At 42.6% G+C, this 19,180-nt stretch overlaps 1 protein-coding gene across 1 annotated transcript in view; it reads right to left on the bottom strand.

Annotated features, from left to right (window-relative positions):
- The window catches only part of PRR16 (proline rich 16), a 300,611-nt gene that overhangs the window by 115,247 nt on the left and 166,184 nt on the right, over positions 1-19,180 (bottom strand). The window contains 2 exon segments of the mRNA XM_014608641.3: positions 5,462-5,971; positions 5,973-6,353. Of these exon segments, the coding sequence (XP_014464127.2) occupies positions 5,594-5,971; positions 5,973-6,353 (759 nt within the window). The 3' untranslated portion in view covers positions 5,462-5,593.

Raw genomic sequence — 19,180 nt, forward strand, 5'->3', positions numbered from 1 at the left:
ATTAGCAAATATTCCAGAAAAAAATGATACCCTTCACGCTCCAAAACTTTATTTCTGGCCCAAAGGAACATCACATCTTAAAACCTAGCATATAAAAGCATTAGGGAAAGTGAATTAATGCAGACCAATGGTGCAAACAAGCATTTCAACAACCCCACTCACATATGTGCCTGACCTAAACTTCAGTTTGGTTTTCCTGCAATTTGTCCAGCTGGAGGTAAGTTGGTGGGGGGAAGAAGGGAATGGGGAGAAGGGTTTGAGGGATACTGGCAGGTATGGTAGAGGGGCTGGCAAGTGCCGGTGGGGTAGTTGAATGAGAGGCTGGGCTTTCCCAGCCCCAGGGCTATGCTGTGAATGTGTGCAGGTATTCCTTAGGTTGGGTTAACCCATTTTAGATTGGGTTAGCCCAGGCTGATCTAAAGTTCGTTCACCTCCAACATAAACTAATTTTATATTGGGCATGCCATTTTTAGGGCAATTTAATCCCTATGAATGCTTGCACCACTGATCATTTAGATAAACCTAACATTGGTTAAATCAATCCAAATGTAACACTAGTACATACCCATAGTCAAACTGTATTTTAGCTAAAATCTTGCTACAGAATTCAAGACAATTAACAATATTTTTAACCATGTCTGCTATACACAGTGCCAGTACTTACTGTACATAATGACTGCTTTGGTGCCAAATTAGTGCAAATGCAGCAGCATAAAAGAATACTTAAAAAGCTATGGAGAAGATTAACAGAATCGTCAATCTTAGCCTGCAGTGACTAATGCAGACTAATGGGAAAGTGCAAATACCTCACAAATCTCTCTCAACCCCCAAAAAGTGCATTATTGCTGCATCTTCTCTTCAGTCCCCCTCTCCAGGCCAAACTAATGCATGAACTTGCTGGTACTCAGATGGATTATAGTTGCTGTTTGGCTCACTACTGCTTGGCATACTCTTACAGCTGAAATACAGCATCTTCACTGTATTCCTTCCCTAGATCCCCCTGAGCTGGAGGGAGTGGAGGGACGGGTGAAGGTTTCCCCCATTCCCAGTTTCATGAGGAGGACTGTCTCACCCCAGTCACTGGTCACTGACTGCAAAAAAACAGCATCTTCATTACTGGTCCCTTACGTGGCTTGCCGCCTACAAAACTTCCAAATATTATTGAGCAAAAAGCATTTCCTTTCTATAGGAAAGAATCAGTATGGCACCTCTCGGAAGGCTTGATGGCTTCCTTAACTTGACCTCATATATTAAGTCATACAAGGAGTGAGGTGATTATCCCTCCTGGCTTTAAAACTGGTTTGTTTTTTGAGAGGGTGGGGGCAGAGGAAGAAAGAGGAGAAGGAAAAGGGATCAATTTGTTATTTATATTATCATGGTACTGAGAAGTCTCAGCTAATATCCGAACAATGCTGTGCTGCTGTAAAAGCTATAATAAAAAAAAAAGAGACCACGAATTGTGTTTGCAGAAATTGAGGAATGAAGATAAAGTACTTTAGCAAGATGCATAATTCCACCCAGACCAGACCTTCTGTTGATGGTAATAGGATTACTTAGATGATTTGAGGGCATCCACCAGTTCCTGTAGTGTCCTGGAACAGAACCCAGGGAAAGAAAACCTGTATATGTAGTATCTGAGACTATTCTTGGGAGAAGAACTAGGTTTAGGTACATATAGTAAGTGAAGAACACAATCCTAAATCTCTACTTAGCTGCTTCACCTTGTACTGGTTACCACATCTGGGCAGAAACTAAATATTGGCCCATATGTAAATATTAAAAACCTAGCTGCAGTAACATCTAAGATTATTGACACTGAAATCAAGATAAGAATCATTTAGGATACACATTTTAAAACCGTAACCTGAAAAGTCCTCCAGTTGGCAAGATGAAAGATAAATATAATTAAGATTTTCCAGAGAAAAAGGTGAGTGCCAGAACTGATAACTAGCTCTTACATTTTAACAACTTTGAATAATGCAATAGGAAAATTTGCCTGTTGAGCCTATTTTTCCTGTGATTGACAGTAAATACTATAGCTAAATGAAACTTAACATGCTTCAGATGACCTCTGAAAGTTAATCATCTGATAGGATCTTCTGAAAAGTTAAAACTTATTTACTTTGGATTCCAATTGATTTATACCCCCTAGAGAAAAAAAATGAGTTATGGAAGGCAATATTATGGCTCCACTGAAGTCACTAGTAAAACTCTTATTTCATTCTACATGGTTAGGAGGGAAAACTAAAGGGTGCCCACCTCTTCACATAAGGGAGCTGGTTTAGAGATTTAGATAATTTTTTTATCATACACCTGCTTAAAAGAACTATTCTGATGGGATATAGGAGCTGAGGTTGTTGGAAGCCAGTTTAGTAGAGCAGAAGCTGCAGCTTCCAGGGAACAGATAAGGAAAGAGATAAGGAACAGACAAAGCAGGATTAAGGTACCAGTACTGAGAGATAGCATCATGGTTGGGTCTATACTAGAATGCAGATAAATGTTATCTAAAAAGGCTTCACAGGGAAAGACAAATATCTTTAAAGACCAAAAGAGATGAAAGAATACAAGAAGAGAAAAAAAAAAAAAAGTACAGTATTTCAAACAGAAATTTAAGAACCGGAGCTAAAGTGTACTAAAAATTAAATTTAGAGAAAGGTATGTAACAAACAGGTTGGTGCATATGACCAGTCTCCCTCTACATAGAGCTCATAACAGACAGGTTGAGTTATAAGAATCAGTAGCTACAATACTACATCCAAGAGGTAGGTCATACAATTGGAATTCTGCCATCATACTAAAGATTAAGCAAGGGACTTCCAGAACTAAAAGCAGGAGGTGCTACCACTTAAGCTAAGATTCTGCAGCTGCAACTTGAGAACCAAGCTGCTGAAGCTGTTGAGAAAGAAAACTCATATCCTCTGTGAAATTAGATCACAAAGGGAGAGCTGTAACATCTAGTCACCCTGGGTTATATGTTAACACAGTGAGCACAGTGAAAGGAATCAGAAGCTTAAAAAAATTGGAAAAGAAAAAAGAGAGCCAAGACAAAACTGAACTAGACATATAACAAACACAAGATATATGACTATAACTTCTTCTATACAATATGTGCTATTAAAAAAAAACATTTTTTCTAATTGCGTTAAATTATAGCAGTAGGCATATATTGTAACTTATTATGCTGAAGTCAGTATCCCAAGATAAAGCTTTCCTATTTTAATGGGAACAACAATGCAGTTGCATTGTTTGAGTGTGGATATATGCATGTCATTAACATCCTGACTGTGTTTAAAGTCACAAGGGTAAATGGAACTTCATGGAAGGTTTTGCAGTACTTTTGATTTTTTTGTAGGAAAAACAGTTCCTTATCCCTATTGTAACCAAAATAATTCCGCTGGTAAATGCAAGTGATGGGATCGAACAACAACAAAAAACACTTGGAAGCGTACAATAGCTAATGACTACCTTGCATTGTGATAACTGGATATACCACACAGTACGATGCAGTATGAGGCTCTAAGTCCCAAAGGCATATTTGTACCATATGGAACCTTGCTCACTGTATAAAATTCAGCAGGGCTTAGTAATTTGCTACAGAAAGAGTGATTATGTTTCCTGGATATTATGCTTGTTGCTGGTTTTGTTATTTTGGTCAAAGTAAATTCTTCAAAGATACAGTAATGTGAATCTAGTGGAGCAACTACAAGGCTTAGTTCAGTTGAATTTCTACTGCTACGTGCAAACATAAAGGAATATATTTTATTTCCATATTGGTTAATAAAACTCCACAAATACCTGGCCAAACTCTTTCAAAGCTAAAAAGCTTAACTCTGTTTTGCATTCTAGTTCAAATCTAAATACATTGTTCTGACCCATCTACCTATATTCTGCTGTTTGTGTAATTTTCAAACTTAATTTTGGAGGGATGTATCTGTGCTAGATACCAACATTCCTACTTCTATGAATAATAAATACTCTTTCTAAAATACAATTAAAATGATCGATAGTTTTCTAACTCATAAGAATATTAATTGGGTTCACCACCAAAATGTGATAGAGAAATATCTTGTTTTGCATGTTAATTCTTAGTAATTGCACAGAGGTTTTCATCTTCAAAGCCCTTTACCAGCATTAACCAGCCATGGCCGAAGACTTAGGCAAATTTCCCATTGTCTTCAAAAGAGGATTTGCATGAAGAACTGTATAAAAACTTGAATTTCATCCATGTGAACAACCAAGTACTATCTCCATTTTACAAACAGAGCACAGCAAGCAGAGGACAACTGATAGGGCAGTGACTTCTTTTGCCAAAAATGTCAGTAAATATGTAATCATATCAACATGATCTTCAAGTTGCAGCAAGGGAAGTTTAGGTCAGATATTAGAAAAAAACTCTCTGACTAGGATGGTAGTAAAGCACTGGAAAAGGCTACCCAGAGACGTTGTAGATCTTCATTCTTGGAGGTTTTTAACAACTGGATAGACAAAGCCTTGGCTGGAATGATCTAGTTGGGGATGGTCCTACTTTGAGCAGGAGGTTGAACTAGATGACTTCCTGAGGTCCCTTCCAACACTAATTTTCTAGGATTCTGTGATTCTAACGTACCTTCCAATTACATCTTCATTTCCATACCTAAGATACAGCTTTCTGAAAGTTTAATGATTACATCATATATACAAAGCATACATGATGCTCTTGATGCAAGCACTCAAGCATATAAAATAGGAATCAGAACTCATGGCAAAGGTGACATATTTTATTAGACCAGCTAGATATTTGCAAAAACAATCTTTATTTGCAAGCTTTTGGGTGCCCACACCCTTCCTCAGGAATAAGAGAATGCAAAGACTGTAACATTTCTCCTACATGGAAATGAATATTCCTATTTCACAGGAAAGCTGAAGGTGTTGTAAGATCTCCTGGTAGGACAAGTTCATTTTGTGCATTCTCCTATGCCTAGGGAAGGGTGAGTGCACCCGAAAACTGGCAAATAAAGACTTTTTTTGCAAATATCTAGTTGGTCTAATAACGGATCTCACCACTGCTATGAATTCTGATTCCTTTTGCCTGTAGACCAGTTGGCTACCACCTGCATCCCTGGGGCATATAAAAACATATTTGTTAAGATTCAGTCAGGAATCTTTAGCTGGAGCTGCAGTTTGCTCCACCTAATGATACATTATATTTTTAGCAAGTGTACTTCAAAAGTTTCACTTATTACAAAGTCCTATAATACTAATTATTCTATTAGCACAGGCATACTGAACTTTACCACTAATTGCTACTCACACACAACATTTTCAAGATGAACTCTGAACATTGGTGAAACCACAGTTAGAAATGTTCAGCTGTAATTGCTTTTTACAATCCATGATCTGAAGCCTGTTCACTGTACTAGAGTACTTAACAAAAATTCTTTGGTGGGTATATGGGATATCAAATAACTTTATTTGTACTTACCATGTGATTTTATGCCACTTTGCTGCACACAGGGTGTAATATTGGGGCTTTTTATTGCTTGATTAGAAAGTGCTCATAACCTATTTGTTTATGCTTATATATAGGAAAAAACAGTTTCTCAAGTGGCATACATCACACTGTTGTAGTGGTCGATTTCCTCAAGATCGTCTTCTGGGGTTTTGGTGCAGTTTGTGGAGGCACAGTTGCAGGTCGGAGAGGAGGAAAGCTATTACTAGGACTTATTCCCAAGCCTCCATTTTCTAGAGGAAATGGAGGAAGAGGGGGTGAGGGAGGTGGGAGGGGAGAACATTGGTGAGGAAGCTTTCCTGGCACCCGGGCAGGCTCACTGTGCAAGTGGACCTCCCTGTTTTTAATGTTATACCGAACGTCACAGTCAGGGCAGTAGCCATGGTACTGAACTTTCTCATTAAATCGTACCCGTTCCCGTGTTGCTGTCTGAGGACACCTGTCTTTATCAGGTCTATGGATCAGAGGCTGCAGTGAGGACTTTGTCCAAGTTACTATTAGGTATACAACACACATCCCCATTTGGGATTTTGTTTGGACCTCCCGGTAAGCCTCCATTTCGAAGCAGGGTCCCATTTGTCTTTACAGGGTTAGCAGAGGGAACCAGTCTGTGAGGTTCTTCACACTTTACAGGAGTCAATCGTGGAGGAGGTGGTGGTGGGTTGGGCTTCCTCAGTACTGTGAGGATGGCAGATGGATGTGCCGGAGCCTTGATGAGTGGTGCATTGGCACGCACCTTGACCTTCTCCAAGCTGGACGCTGTTGTGCTGCTTGAGCTACTGTTCAGCGTGTCAGTTTTGGAACTGTCTGTCATCTCATCCTCCAGCTGCAGGTCAGAGGTCAGTGTGTCAATCTGGTCGACCACCTGTGCAGAAACCAGAATGAATTATTGATAAAGGTTTGCCACAGTAAAGGCAAACAAAGCTGTATTCACAATCATCTGTTCCTTTCTTGGAATTCAAATATTTTAACATTCTGTGTGATGAATCACTGTTTCTGCTTTTGTCTTGTCTAAATACAATAATTGAAAAAAAAAATCTGTGATTATTCCTCTCATCCAAATACAAACAAAATACAATTTCAGCCTTTCCACAATGATATTTCTGAATCTTCTCTCCAGGGCTTACCTACTAATAACACTGTGTGTGAACTATAATCCTTCAATAATACGGTTTGCCTCAGTGCAGTATAGGGCTGAATTATTTAACTTCAGCTTGTAAAAGATGATATTTGAATCTGGATGCACTGTCAAAGATCTCTTAGAGCTGATTTTTAACATAATCCACATTTAAATATGTATCTCTGAATTGGAAATATTGTAGATATACTGCCAAAAGTTAAGCTACATTCCTTTAGGAACTATTTTCTATATAAATAATTCAGGTAGTGAAATGCACTACCTGGCTTATATGAAATGATCTCTTTTCTTTTGGATCAGTAATGCAGCTATTTTAACAACAACAACAAAATAGATACAAAAATTGTTTGCAAAATGTACCAGTGGATATACCTCAGACTTAATTTTCCATGCATTTTGTACAAATTCCTCTACCTATCATACTTCTAATTTTGCTCATTTCTATAGCTTCATGACTCTTCTACTTTGCTACTTTACAATTTATGATCTCAGCTAATTCAACATTCCCTCCACTAATTATAACAAACTTTGTACACTGATTAAAAGCCCTTCTGAAAAACCCTGCCTAGTCATTAACTCTAAAATAAGCATACCAAAGGGGGGGGGGAAGCATACAAAGGGGGAAAAAAAGCATAGAAAAGCTCAATGCCAAAAAATCCAAAAAAACATCAGATTGGACAATGCACAGTGGAGAAAACCCTAACTTAGACAGCTACATTGACTGCTTCAGGGAAAGAATGAACAATGAAATAATCAGCAACACATGCCACCATAACAACCTCTCTCTACCAGAGAAAAAGGCCATAGAATCTCTAAGATCTAATCACCAAACAGTAATAAAACCAGCAGATAAAGGAGGAGACATAGTCATCCTAAACCGTGAAGACTACATAAAGGAAGCCAACAGACAGCTCTCTGACACCACCTACTACAAAGAACTACAAGAAGATCCTATTCCCCTTCTCACCAAGAAACTCAACAATACCATCAAATCATGTCCATCAAGACTACAAGAAAAACTACAGACCTTGATCCCCCCCACTACCTAACCCAGGGACTTTTTACATGCTCCCTAAAATCCACAAACAAGGGAACCCTGGCAGACCTATCATATCCAACCATGGGACCCTAACTTAGGAAATATCAGGTTTTGTTGAATCAATCCTAAAACCACTTGTCACTCAGAGCAAATTTTGTACAAGACACTACAGACTTTCTACAGAAACTTAAAAACATAGACCACCTTCCCAGCAACACCCTCCTAGCCACCATGGATGTTACCAGCCTATACACCAACATCCCACACCAGGATGGCATCCGAACCTGCCTTACATATCTACAGGAACAAGATTACAACTCAGAATACAGACCCAAAGATATTACTGACCTTATACACTTCATCCTCACATACAATTTCACTTTTAATAATCAACACTCCTCCAGATGATGGGAAAAGCTATGGGCACCAAAATGGCCCCACAGTATGCCAACCTTTTTATGAGCCACCTGGAAGAAGGCTTCCTCAAGAACTGCACCATCAAACCCTTGCTATATTTAAGATATATCGATGACATTGTGGCAGAGCACAGGGTGTGTCTGCCACTTTAAAGGCCTGGAGCTGGCAGCCTCCAGGTGCCTGATTAAGGATCATAGTGGGGTCCTGTACGGATGATTCTGGGGCCCAGTGTGGGGCTGGTGATTATAGGAACACCAAGATGCCATCTGCGAGGCTTGGGCTGCGGTATTAGGGGAGGTCGGAGCCGCAGAGAGCGCCCCCTGGCATTGGGGCACTAATGGGCAGCCTCCCGCTTAATTGACATCTGTGATTGAATCAACTGTCATCAAAGGCGTGGCGGGCGAGATAGTCGGGCGGTTGCCCAGAGGCAGGTGGGCGGGCCACGAAGAGCTCGGCCCTGAGTAGGCCCCCTGTCACGGTGACAGGTGAGCGGGCCGTAGAGCTTGGCCCAGAGGAGGCCCCCTGTCACAGACATCTTCGTCATTTGGACTGAAAACCTACAATCTCTGATTGAGTTCCATCAGAAATTGAACAATCACCATCCCTCCATCCAACTTTCTCTAGAATACTCCAGCACCAACATCTCCTTTTTAGACACGATGATCAGTATCCAGAATAATAAAATACAGACCACGTTATACAAGAAACCCACAGACCAACATACATATCTGCACAGAACCAGCAGTCCCCCTAAACACACCAAAAAAGCTGTGATATACAGCCAAGCCCTCAGGTACCACCGAATTTGCACTGAAGAGAACACCCGGGATTGCCACCTCACCAGTCTTAAAAAGGCTTTCACCCAACAAGGACACACCTCCAGACAGATAGATCACACATTTGAAAGAGCCATCCGGATACCACGTGAAGAACTGCTGCAGTACAGAAGAAAACCCCCCACAAATCGCACACCGCTGGTTATGACATATCACGCCTCCCTTGAACCTGTATGGAAAATCCTCAAACAATTGCAACCCATACTAGAAAGAGACCCTATTCTTAAAAAGATCTTCCCAGAGCCACCCATCCTAGCCTTCAAACAAGCACCAAACCTCGCCAACCTCATCACCAGAAGCAAACTTCCTCAAGCCCAGAACACACCAAAAGGATCCAGACCGTGCCATGACAAGAAATGCAAAACCTGCCAACACATCTCCACCACCCCCACTATTACTACACCCCACAACAGAGCCATCAGCATCCCAGGATCTTACAGCTGCACCTCCAGAAATGTTATATATCTCATCCGATGCACCAAATGCCCTGATGGAAATTACATAGGAGAGACCAAACAACAACTGCGGACCAGAATGAATGCACACTGGAAATCTATCAAAGACAGAAATACCCAATTACCTGTAGGGGCACATTTCTCACAAGAAAACCACTCTCTCTCCAATCTCTCCATCCTGATCCTCAAAGGAAACTTACAAAACACTTCCTAGAGATGAGCCTATGAACTCCACTTCATCAACCTCCTGGATACTAAAAATCATGGACTAAATATAGACATTGGATTCATGACACATTATAACCTGCCTGACATAGGACTCCCCAGGTATCTCTCCACTTTCATCCCCCTTCTCTCTCTTCCCCACCCCCACCTTTCCCCAGCCTGTCTCTCACCCATTGACTCCTCAATCTACATTTTCACTGACTACCTGTCTTGTATGCATACCAGCCCAGCCGCTGGCTTCTTTACTTTTCAGTCCATCCAGGAAGAGCACGCACCAACTGCTGAAACTTCCTCAGCCTGTCAAAGGGTTTTTGAACCCGAAAACTTGCTTAATAATTATTTTCCAACTATTTAAGTTGGTCTAATAAAAGATATTAGATTCACACAAAGAACCTTGTCTGCCTAGAAAATCATTACAAATTTGAAAACTGACAAACGTGACTTCTTCCTCCTGTACCTGCCCAATACTCTATGGTAAAGATTCTCGTGCTAAACCCATTTTCCAATTTTAATATGTTTTCAGATAAAAGTCATCATTCTCTTTGTTGGGGGTAATACTGATGCCATTGGCTTAAAGTATAATATCTGATTAAAATACACAAAAACACATTTTTAACATTTGCTAAGGCTAGCAAGTTGGCCACTGCCTATACTTTATTTATAGTGTGTAACAGGTCTCCTAAGTTGCAATGCATTGCTTCTGTCCCTAAATGATTGGGGAAAACTTAGAAGAGAATAATGAACAGTAAACATATTCTTGTTCTCACTTGGATACAAGCATTCATACTGGATGGCATTTACCTTTATGCACAGATCAATGTGCAACTACTGTCTCTATCATTGCACTGGGATGAATGTTATCTGTTTATGTGTGTCATTTATCAATAATGCATCTATACCAATAACTCATCTGTGTGTGAATGTTGCTGCGCAATGAACAATAAAAGACACAAATATAAATGAACCAAAACTGTTTAGAATAAGAACAAATGTTTGTGAATCATGCTGGAGAAATATTTAATAAGTTTCCACATATATTAACACTCTAAAACTTTTTTATTCTGTTGGTGGAAAAATTTCATATGAAATCCTAAACCATTTTTATATGTTATAGATATACAGGCATATACACTTTTGTCCTCTTCAGAACAGAGGAAAATTCTGTAAAATATTGCTAAAGTGGGAAAAAGCTAAAAAAACTTAAAAATAAGTCATTACAATTTCACTCCCTTGAAGATTCAGGCAATCCTACATTTATTTGCTATTATAAATGTGCTGCTATCATCTACTGTGCTGCAGTCTCTGATTAGGTATTTCAGAATATTTTTTTTGTAATAAAAAATAGGCAACCATTTGTACCCATGGGAGGTAGATCCTTATTTCATAGAGGAATTGGAACCTGAAAGACTTTCTTGGCTTTGCTGAACTCTATCAATGTGCATTCCTCTGCAGAAGATGGAGCAAAGCCACCCTTAGTAATGTAGTGCCTAGCCCATTCCACAACCCTTTTCCCCCACCTAAGGCATGCAATTCTTGTTGCCGATTGCTGATACTTATTTGTATGCTGTACATTTTCAGAATTTTGTTAAGCCCTTATGCCTAGGTGTTGCACAAACACATAGCAAGGGATGACAGGGACCTTATAAAGAGAAATAATCTTATTCTCCATTTTACAGATAGGAACTGAGACAGGGAGAGATTAAGTGTACTTCTCAAAAGTCAAACATCTAGAGTGGCAAAGAAACTCAATAAGAGCAGTCACAGCATTAGGGCTCTGAAAACATAAGCTGATCCACATAGGTTTAGTGTAACATTGCACTGGAACAGGGCTTGTAAGCTTGGGTAAGAAAAGATGCATCCAGCTGTATATTTGAATTATCATAGAACCTGTTCATGTCAAGAGCAGTCTGGCCCTGGTGCCATCGATGACAGAAAGCTTACCTACCCCTGACTGCTAATTGGTCAGTCTTCTGTGCATCTTTGCTCAGTATTTGAAGCAGACTTAACAGACAGGTGAAGCTTCCAAAATGGGATTTGTATGTTTCTTGTGACATACCCCCTCCCCAAGATTGTTATGTAACTTCATAAATCATACAGTAAAATTCAATGTGGATCACACACTTGGGGTGGGGTGGGGTGGGGAGGTAGAGCCACTGAGGTATTCTGTATCAAAGGGGTCACAGCAGTGCCCCTGACTGTTATGTAATGTGATTGGCCAGGAATTTGATTCATGGAGATTATTTTAACAAACAAACAGCTCCATATTAAGTATTTCAGAAGTTCCAGTACCAAATTCCTGATAACGAGGAAAGAAAAAGCGTAAATTGGCCTTCACCAAAGTATGTACACTTTGGGCATTATTATGAACCAAAAATGTATTCCTATTTTTATTAAGATTATTTGTATTGCAATAATTCTTGAAAGTCCCAGTCAAAGATTAGGGCTTCATGATGGACACAAAGTATGACTCATGCCCTAAGAAGAAAACTGTGACAAATAAATCTCTCTCAGACCCAATATAATCCTACAGAGATTTTTTTTTAAATGGTAAGCATCAGTTTGAGACTGAAACATGAAGTCTAAGTACATACAGTGAAAAAAGCCTGAGCCTGAATCAATTCAATCTTCACCTGTTAGTCTAAGATGAGTAGATTGAACCAATAAGCAAGTGAACAAACATTGATTTTGATTCCAGAAATGCACCCACTTCCCTGCAATGGCCCAAGCTATAAAACAAGGGACACTAAAACACACCTCCCTGCTCAGCTGGACCAAACAGCTTGAGCCAAGCCTAGCTCACCCATCCTGCAAGGGGCAGTTTGTGGCAGGAGGTGCAAAGCATCCTGGTATGCTGGGGGATCGTGAGTTAACTTGAATCTGGAGGGGATCTGGGACAGAAGTAAAATAAACCAATTTAACTTAAATCAGTTAAGTCCAATACTACATCCATCCAGGTTTATCATAAACTAGTTTCAGCCATTTTGAAAGTGGTTTATTTGTACAGAATTTCTGTTGTGTTACAGATTTGAACTGGTTTCCAATCACTTATACCAATTTATGTGTAATTTCTGTCCCTAGCCTAAAGGCCATATTAAATCTCTCATATGAGTATATAGCTCCAATTTAAACATTATGTATATGGATCACGTAATGATAGATAAAGTGATGGGAAAGACTTCGTAGTCCATTCAGTCTATCCTCCTGCCAAAGCAAGATTTTTCCTGGAACTAATAGTAAAGCCTATCCCCAAACTATGCCATGAATATAAATTGCTTTATGCAGTTTATCTTTTGCCCCTTGGCAAGCATATAATACACATTGGGAATTTCCTGCCACCTCCTTATTTATAAAACAGGAAAGCACACAGAATGGCTCTGACAGGATAACACAGCTTATCTGCCTTGACTCCTCTTCATTTTAAATTGCCATTCTGTTCACAGACCTTTTTTGTTTCCTCACCTAAAAAATAAATAAGAAAGTGGGGTGGGGGGAATAGAAAGCATGCAACTCATAAGGAAAAATATTCCATGAACATTAATGTACAAGTTTAAAACAAGACAACCTCCACTTCAAAGGGGGATTTTCTATTAAAGTGAAAAGGATAAAATAAAGGTTTAAGGAAAAAAAGAGAAAAACAAAACAACCCTCCCCCCTCCCCCACTCAACAGTTATTCAATATCTCGGGACCTACTGAATTCATAGCGGAAGTAGAGTGCATGGTGGCTCCTTTAATCTTGCACGTTGCCTCATGCACACCTCATCCCTTGCCCCCATTCACTGCTGATTGGTGGAGGACCCTGCCGCTCCCTCCTGATAAGCAGGAAAGCAAAAACCATGGATTTAAACATGTCAGTGTTTTATGCCTCCCCACCAGTCAGCAGCAAACAGCAGGGCCATATCAGCCAATCAGTAGCAGAAGGCAAAAACAGTGCCATATTTAAAACTGCAGTTGTTACCTCCCCACTGATCAGGAATGAGCTGCAAGTGGGGGCCCTCCACCAATCAGTAGTGTGGAGTGCAGAGGAACCTGCAAGATTAAAGGAGTCACAGCACACCCTACTTCCACCACGAATTCAGGAGGTAACTATCAATATCTGTCTGCCTTCCAGGGATAGTATAAAAACTGGAATTGATTCAGCACTATGACTACCAAGGAGTACCCTGTCTCCATTCATGGGACAACTATGTGAAGAGAGGAATCAACTGCAGGGGTAATAGGCACCAGCTTGTTGCCTGTACTATGTAACAGCCTGTGCAAGTGGTTGGCCAACAAATTTAATCTCCCTGTAGATTTCCAAAAGAGCATTCCCATGGAGACTGCCCAGTGAACAGGTTGAATCATGATGTGCCTTAGTGTCTTGGTCAACCCTACCCACTTTCTGAGTTGCTGAATATTATTTAAGATCCTATAATAAAAAAGAAAATCTTGGGAATAGCTCTATCAGGCCTTCAGTCAGCGCAGATGTAGTTAGGGATCTTCTGGAAGGGCTAGAAATTTTTTAATCTGCAAATCCAAATGCTCTTCACCCAAGGGTGTTGAGGGAGCTGGCAGAGGTCATCGCGGAGCCCTTGGCCTGGCTGTATGAGCATTCGTGGTCATCTGGCCAGTTGCCGGGGGACTGGAAACTGGCTAATGTGGTCCCAATTTTCAAGAAGGTGAGAAAGGAGGACCCAAGTAACTAGAGGCCTGTAAGCCTCACCTCGGTGCTCGGGAAGATCTTGGGCAGAATCATCAAGGAGCACATCTGTGGGGGGCCTGCAGGGGAGATCATGCTCAGGGGCAATCAGCATGAGTTCATCAAAGGCAGTTCCTGCCAGACCAACCTGATTGTAACTAAATCCTTGGATGATGGTGTCACTGTAGACATAGTCTTTCTAGACTTTAAGAAGGCCTTTGACACTGTCTCTCACCCCATCCTCATCAATAAATTAAGCAACTGTGGCATTGATGCCTGCACAGTTGGATGGGTAAAAAACTGGCTCATGGGGTGCACCCAGAGAGTAGTGGTGGATGGGTTGTACTCAACCTGGTGAGATGTGAGCAGTGGGGTACCCCAGGGCTTGGTCCTCAGGCCTGCAATGTTTAACATCTTCATCAGAGACTTGGACGAGGGGCTGGAAAGCACGCTGTCCAAATTTGCTGATGACACTAAGATGTGGGGCGAGGTGGACACACTTGAAGGGAGAGAGAGGCCACAACTAGATTTAGACAGACTACAAAAGTGGGCAGATGAGAATAGGATGGGGTTCAACGTAGACAGGGTGCTGCACCTTGGGAGAAATAATCCACAGCATACATACAGGCTGGGGAGTTCCCTTCTTGACAGCACAGAGGCGGAAAGGGATCTTGGAATCGTTATTGACTCCAAGATGAACATGAGCCGCCAATGCCAGACTGCAGCCAGCAAGGCCAGCCATACCTTGTCATGCATCCAAAGGTGCATCTCAAGCCGGTCCAGAGAGGTGATACTCCCCCTCTATGCGACTTTGGTCAGACCACAGTTGGAGTACTGCATCCAGTTCTGGGTGCCGCACTTCAAAAGGGATGTGGCCAGCCTGGAGAGGTTTCAAAAGATGGCCACCCACTTGGTGAGAGGGCAGCAGGACAGGCCCTACGAGGAGAGACTGAAGGACCTGAACCTGTTCAGCCTCAGCAAGAGGAGGCTGAGGGGAGATCTAGTGGCTGCCTACAAGCTCATCAGGGGAGATCAACAGCAAATAGGCAGAGCCCCTTTCTCCCCAGCACCACCTAGGGTGACAAGAAACAATGGTAATAAGCTGATGGAGAATAGGTTTAGGTTAGAGATCAGAAGGCAATATTTTACGGTTAGGGTGGCCAAAATCTGGAACCAACTTCCCAGGGAAGTGGTCTTTGCCCCTACCTTGGGCAAATTCTAGAGGAGGTTGGATAATCACCTGTCTAGGGTCTTGTGAACTCAGCATTCATTCTTGCCTGTGGCAGGGGGTCAGGCTAGATGATCTGTTCAGGTCCCTCCTGACCCTAGCTACTATGAAACTATGAAAAGCAGCAGTTCTGAGAAGGCAAATTTACATCAGAGATCTTGGGAAACAGACAGAAGTGGAGCTCCCTGATCTAACTCATGGCAATTCATAGAAATCACCATGAGTTTGACTGATCCCTCAGATCCAACAGATGTTAGCTGCTGGATTGGGAGGGTGGAGGATCAACTTCAATTTGGAGCTGATACAGGGAGAGAGGCTGCATCTTCTCCTGCCTCCATTCCCCCCCTACCTGCCTTCTCTGTTGCTGTCTCTGGATGGGAGGGGGAGGAGGCAAGGAAACGAGGTCTTCTGGGGTTTCCTTAGGCTCACTGGAGTGGACAGGGGCGAGTAGATTGAAGCCATGCCCCCAAGTTGAGGAGCTCCAATTCACCAGCCCTCCCCCCACTCCAGCAGGGCTAAGATAACCCCTTTCTCCTCCTCCCATCCAGAGACAGCAGTTGCAGTTAACTGTGCTGTATCCAGAGCAGACAGATATCAATTAAGTTGCTCCACTTAGGAGCATTTTCATTTGAACCTTCATACAAAGAAAGTTAATTCATCGCCTTTCCGCCACGTGGAAAGGGATCTTGAAGTCATAGTGGACTCCGATGAACATCCACATGGTGGAAAGGAGACATGGTGGAACCCACCTATGGAGATTCCACCATGAACATGAGTCTTCAGTGTGATGAAGTCATCAGCAAAGCTAACTGCACTTTATTGTGCATCAGCAGATGCATGACAAACAGAACTAAGAAGGTGATACTTCCCCTCTATCAGGCACTGGTCAGACCACAGTTGGAATACTGCATCCAGTTTCGGGCACCATACTTTAAGAGGGATGTGGATAACCTGGAGACAGTCCAGAGAAGGGCCACTCGTATGGTTAAGGGCTTGCGGGCCAAGCCCTATGAGGAGAAACTAGGGCACCTGGACCTCTTCAGCCTCCACAAGAGAAGGTTGAGAGGTGACCTTGTGGCTGCCTATAAATTCATCATGGGGGCACAGAAGGGAATCGGTGAGGCTCTACTCACCAAGGCACCCCTGGGGGTTAGAAGAAATAAGCTAGCAGAGAGCAGATTTAGACTGGACATTAGGAAGAACTTCTTCACAGTTAGAGTGGCCAAAATCTGGAGTGGGCTTCCAAGGGAGGTGGTACTCTCCCCTACCCTGGGGGTCTTCAAGAGGAGGTTAGATGGGCATCTGGCTGGGGTTATCTGAACCCAGCACTCTTTCCTGCCTATGCAGGGGGTCAGACTCGATGATCTACTGAGGTCCCTTCCGACCCTAACATCTATGAATCTATGAATTACAAAACAAATGTCATTTCTGTCTGTGCCCTTTGTTATCCCATGCCACCAGTTAACTAGTTTCCAATTAACTTGCCTTAGGCAACACAATTAAAAATGCTAGTGGAGGTACTCTCAAACATTTGTTAGGGAGTCCATGGTCAACTGAGAGTGGAGTGCAATAAGAACAAACATTCGCAAAGTGACTACACAAGAATTTACAACTGGCATTTAGACCAGACAGTCAATAAGCTTATAATCAATTAAAACTATACTCTAGATAAGCCTATGTAGCAAGCCTGGTTTAACAGTAAATAGTTACATAGAGGTTATTAGCCTGGTTCATTAGGCAGAAGGCAAGGTAGAGATGTACATTATAGAATCACTAAAATCAGAGATGCATAAGCATCTGTCCTTTCATAGCATCTAACAATATTAACTCAGTTCACTCTACATGTTACGGGTATCACGCAATTAACTGGTTAATTGCACACTTACCCTGAGACCAGATACACATACAAAGTAGCTATTACATCATAAAAAGCTCCAAACAGGTATAAAGTTAGACCTTGAAAATGTGTGCTATACAATTGGTTGCTATAGAGCTTTAATTTGCCTGTGTAGTAAGGTCTCCCCTGCAGCTAGAAGCCTCATCGGCAGATAGGTCTCCGAGACGCAAGGATGCACCATGCCTAGTGTGAGACCCCCAAGCTCTGGGGATCATAACTGCTGTGATCTCCAAGGCTCAGGGTGCAGGAAAGCCCTTGGACCTACACAGTAGGGCTGTGTGAAGCTTTGGTAGCCAATTTGATTCAGAGGAGATTCAGCCTGATTCAGGGGCCAAATCTCCAAATCGAATCGGGAGACCAATTAAAACATCTGAATCAATTCAGCACCTCCAAATTGATTCAGAGATTCGGGCAGTCTCTGCTTAGGGCCACAGAGAGCTGGCCCCAGGCTCCATGCCAGTAAACAGGGGGTGCGGAGGCTGGAGGAGGGGGGAGGAGACCCGGGGGGATCCCTGCCTGGCCCCATCCCCCACCGACTCCCCCAGCCCCATGAGTGCCCCCCCACCCAGCCCCACCCCTTGTCCATGGCTGCCCGACCTAGCCCCAGTGTCCCAGGACTTTAAAAAAAAAGGCCTGCACTCACCAGCTGCAGCAGCAGTGATTGGGGCCTCTGGGGGCTCATGGCAGAGCCCCCCCCATGCAGGGTGCTGCACACTGTCCTGGAGCTGGGACTGCTCCAGCAGTCATCCAGATTCCAGGAGTGCTAAACGCAAGTGACTGTAGCTCCCAGACAGCATGCCAAGCCCTGGGGCGCCCTGCCGAGCCACACTGCACCCTCACGGAAATTGTCAATTCAGCAGGCAAATTTCTAAATCCAAATCAGCCAAAGTGATCAGGACAGTGATTTGAATCACTGAATCAAATTGCTGTCCCTCTGAATTGGCTAAATCTGAAGACAAATCTCACTGCTTCGCACAGGCCTACCACACCAGGTTCCTGGTCCTGGCTGTGCCTCACCTGCAGCCAGGACTGAGCGCCTCCACAGATGAGGTGTAGATGGGACATAGAGCCCCATCAGATGTTTCAGCAGAGGGCAATGAAAATGGTTAGGGAACTAGTGGAAAGACTTATGAGGAGAGGCTGAAGGAACTAGCTTTATTTAGGCTTCAGAAGATAAGACTGAAGGGAGATTTGATAGCACCCTTTAACTACCTGAAGTGTGGTTACAAAGAGGATGGAGCTGGACTGTTCTCAGTGGTGGCAGATGACAAAAGAAGGAGCAATGTTCTCAAGTTGCAGCAAGGGAAATTTAAGTTATATATTAGGAAAAACTTTCTAACTAGGCAGGTGGTGAAGCACTGGAACAGGTTACCTAGAGACATGGTAGAATCTCCACAGGCAACTGCTAGGGCTGCATGTGCCCCCCCAACAGCCGACACTGATGCTGTCAGTAGGGCTGGTGCCCCCCCCCAACAGGGCCGCCACCAGCTTCTGTGAGTGCCCCCCCCCCAGATTCAGGAGGTACCAGTCACTCATGGGAATCTCCATCCTTAGAGGTTTTTAAGGCCCGGCTTAACACAGCCCTGCATGAAATGATCTAATTGGGGATGGTTCTGCTTTGAAAAAGGGTTTGGACTAGATGATCTCCTGAGGTCCCTTCCAACCTAAATTTTCTATTATTCTATGGTTCTATGTGGGGATTCTTGGATTCCCAGCTGTTCATGGCGCCTGTGGCTGGGAGCCTCCTTACCAAAAGAGGCTCCCAACCATTAGTGCCTGCT

This window comes from Alligator mississippiensis, chromosome 3 (genome assembly GCF_030867095.1).
Source record: "Alligator mississippiensis isolate rAllMis1 chromosome 3, rAllMis1, whole genome shotgun sequence".
NCBI classification, from domain to species: domain Eukaryota; kingdom Metazoa; phylum Chordata; order Crocodylia; family Alligatoridae; genus Alligator; species Alligator mississippiensis.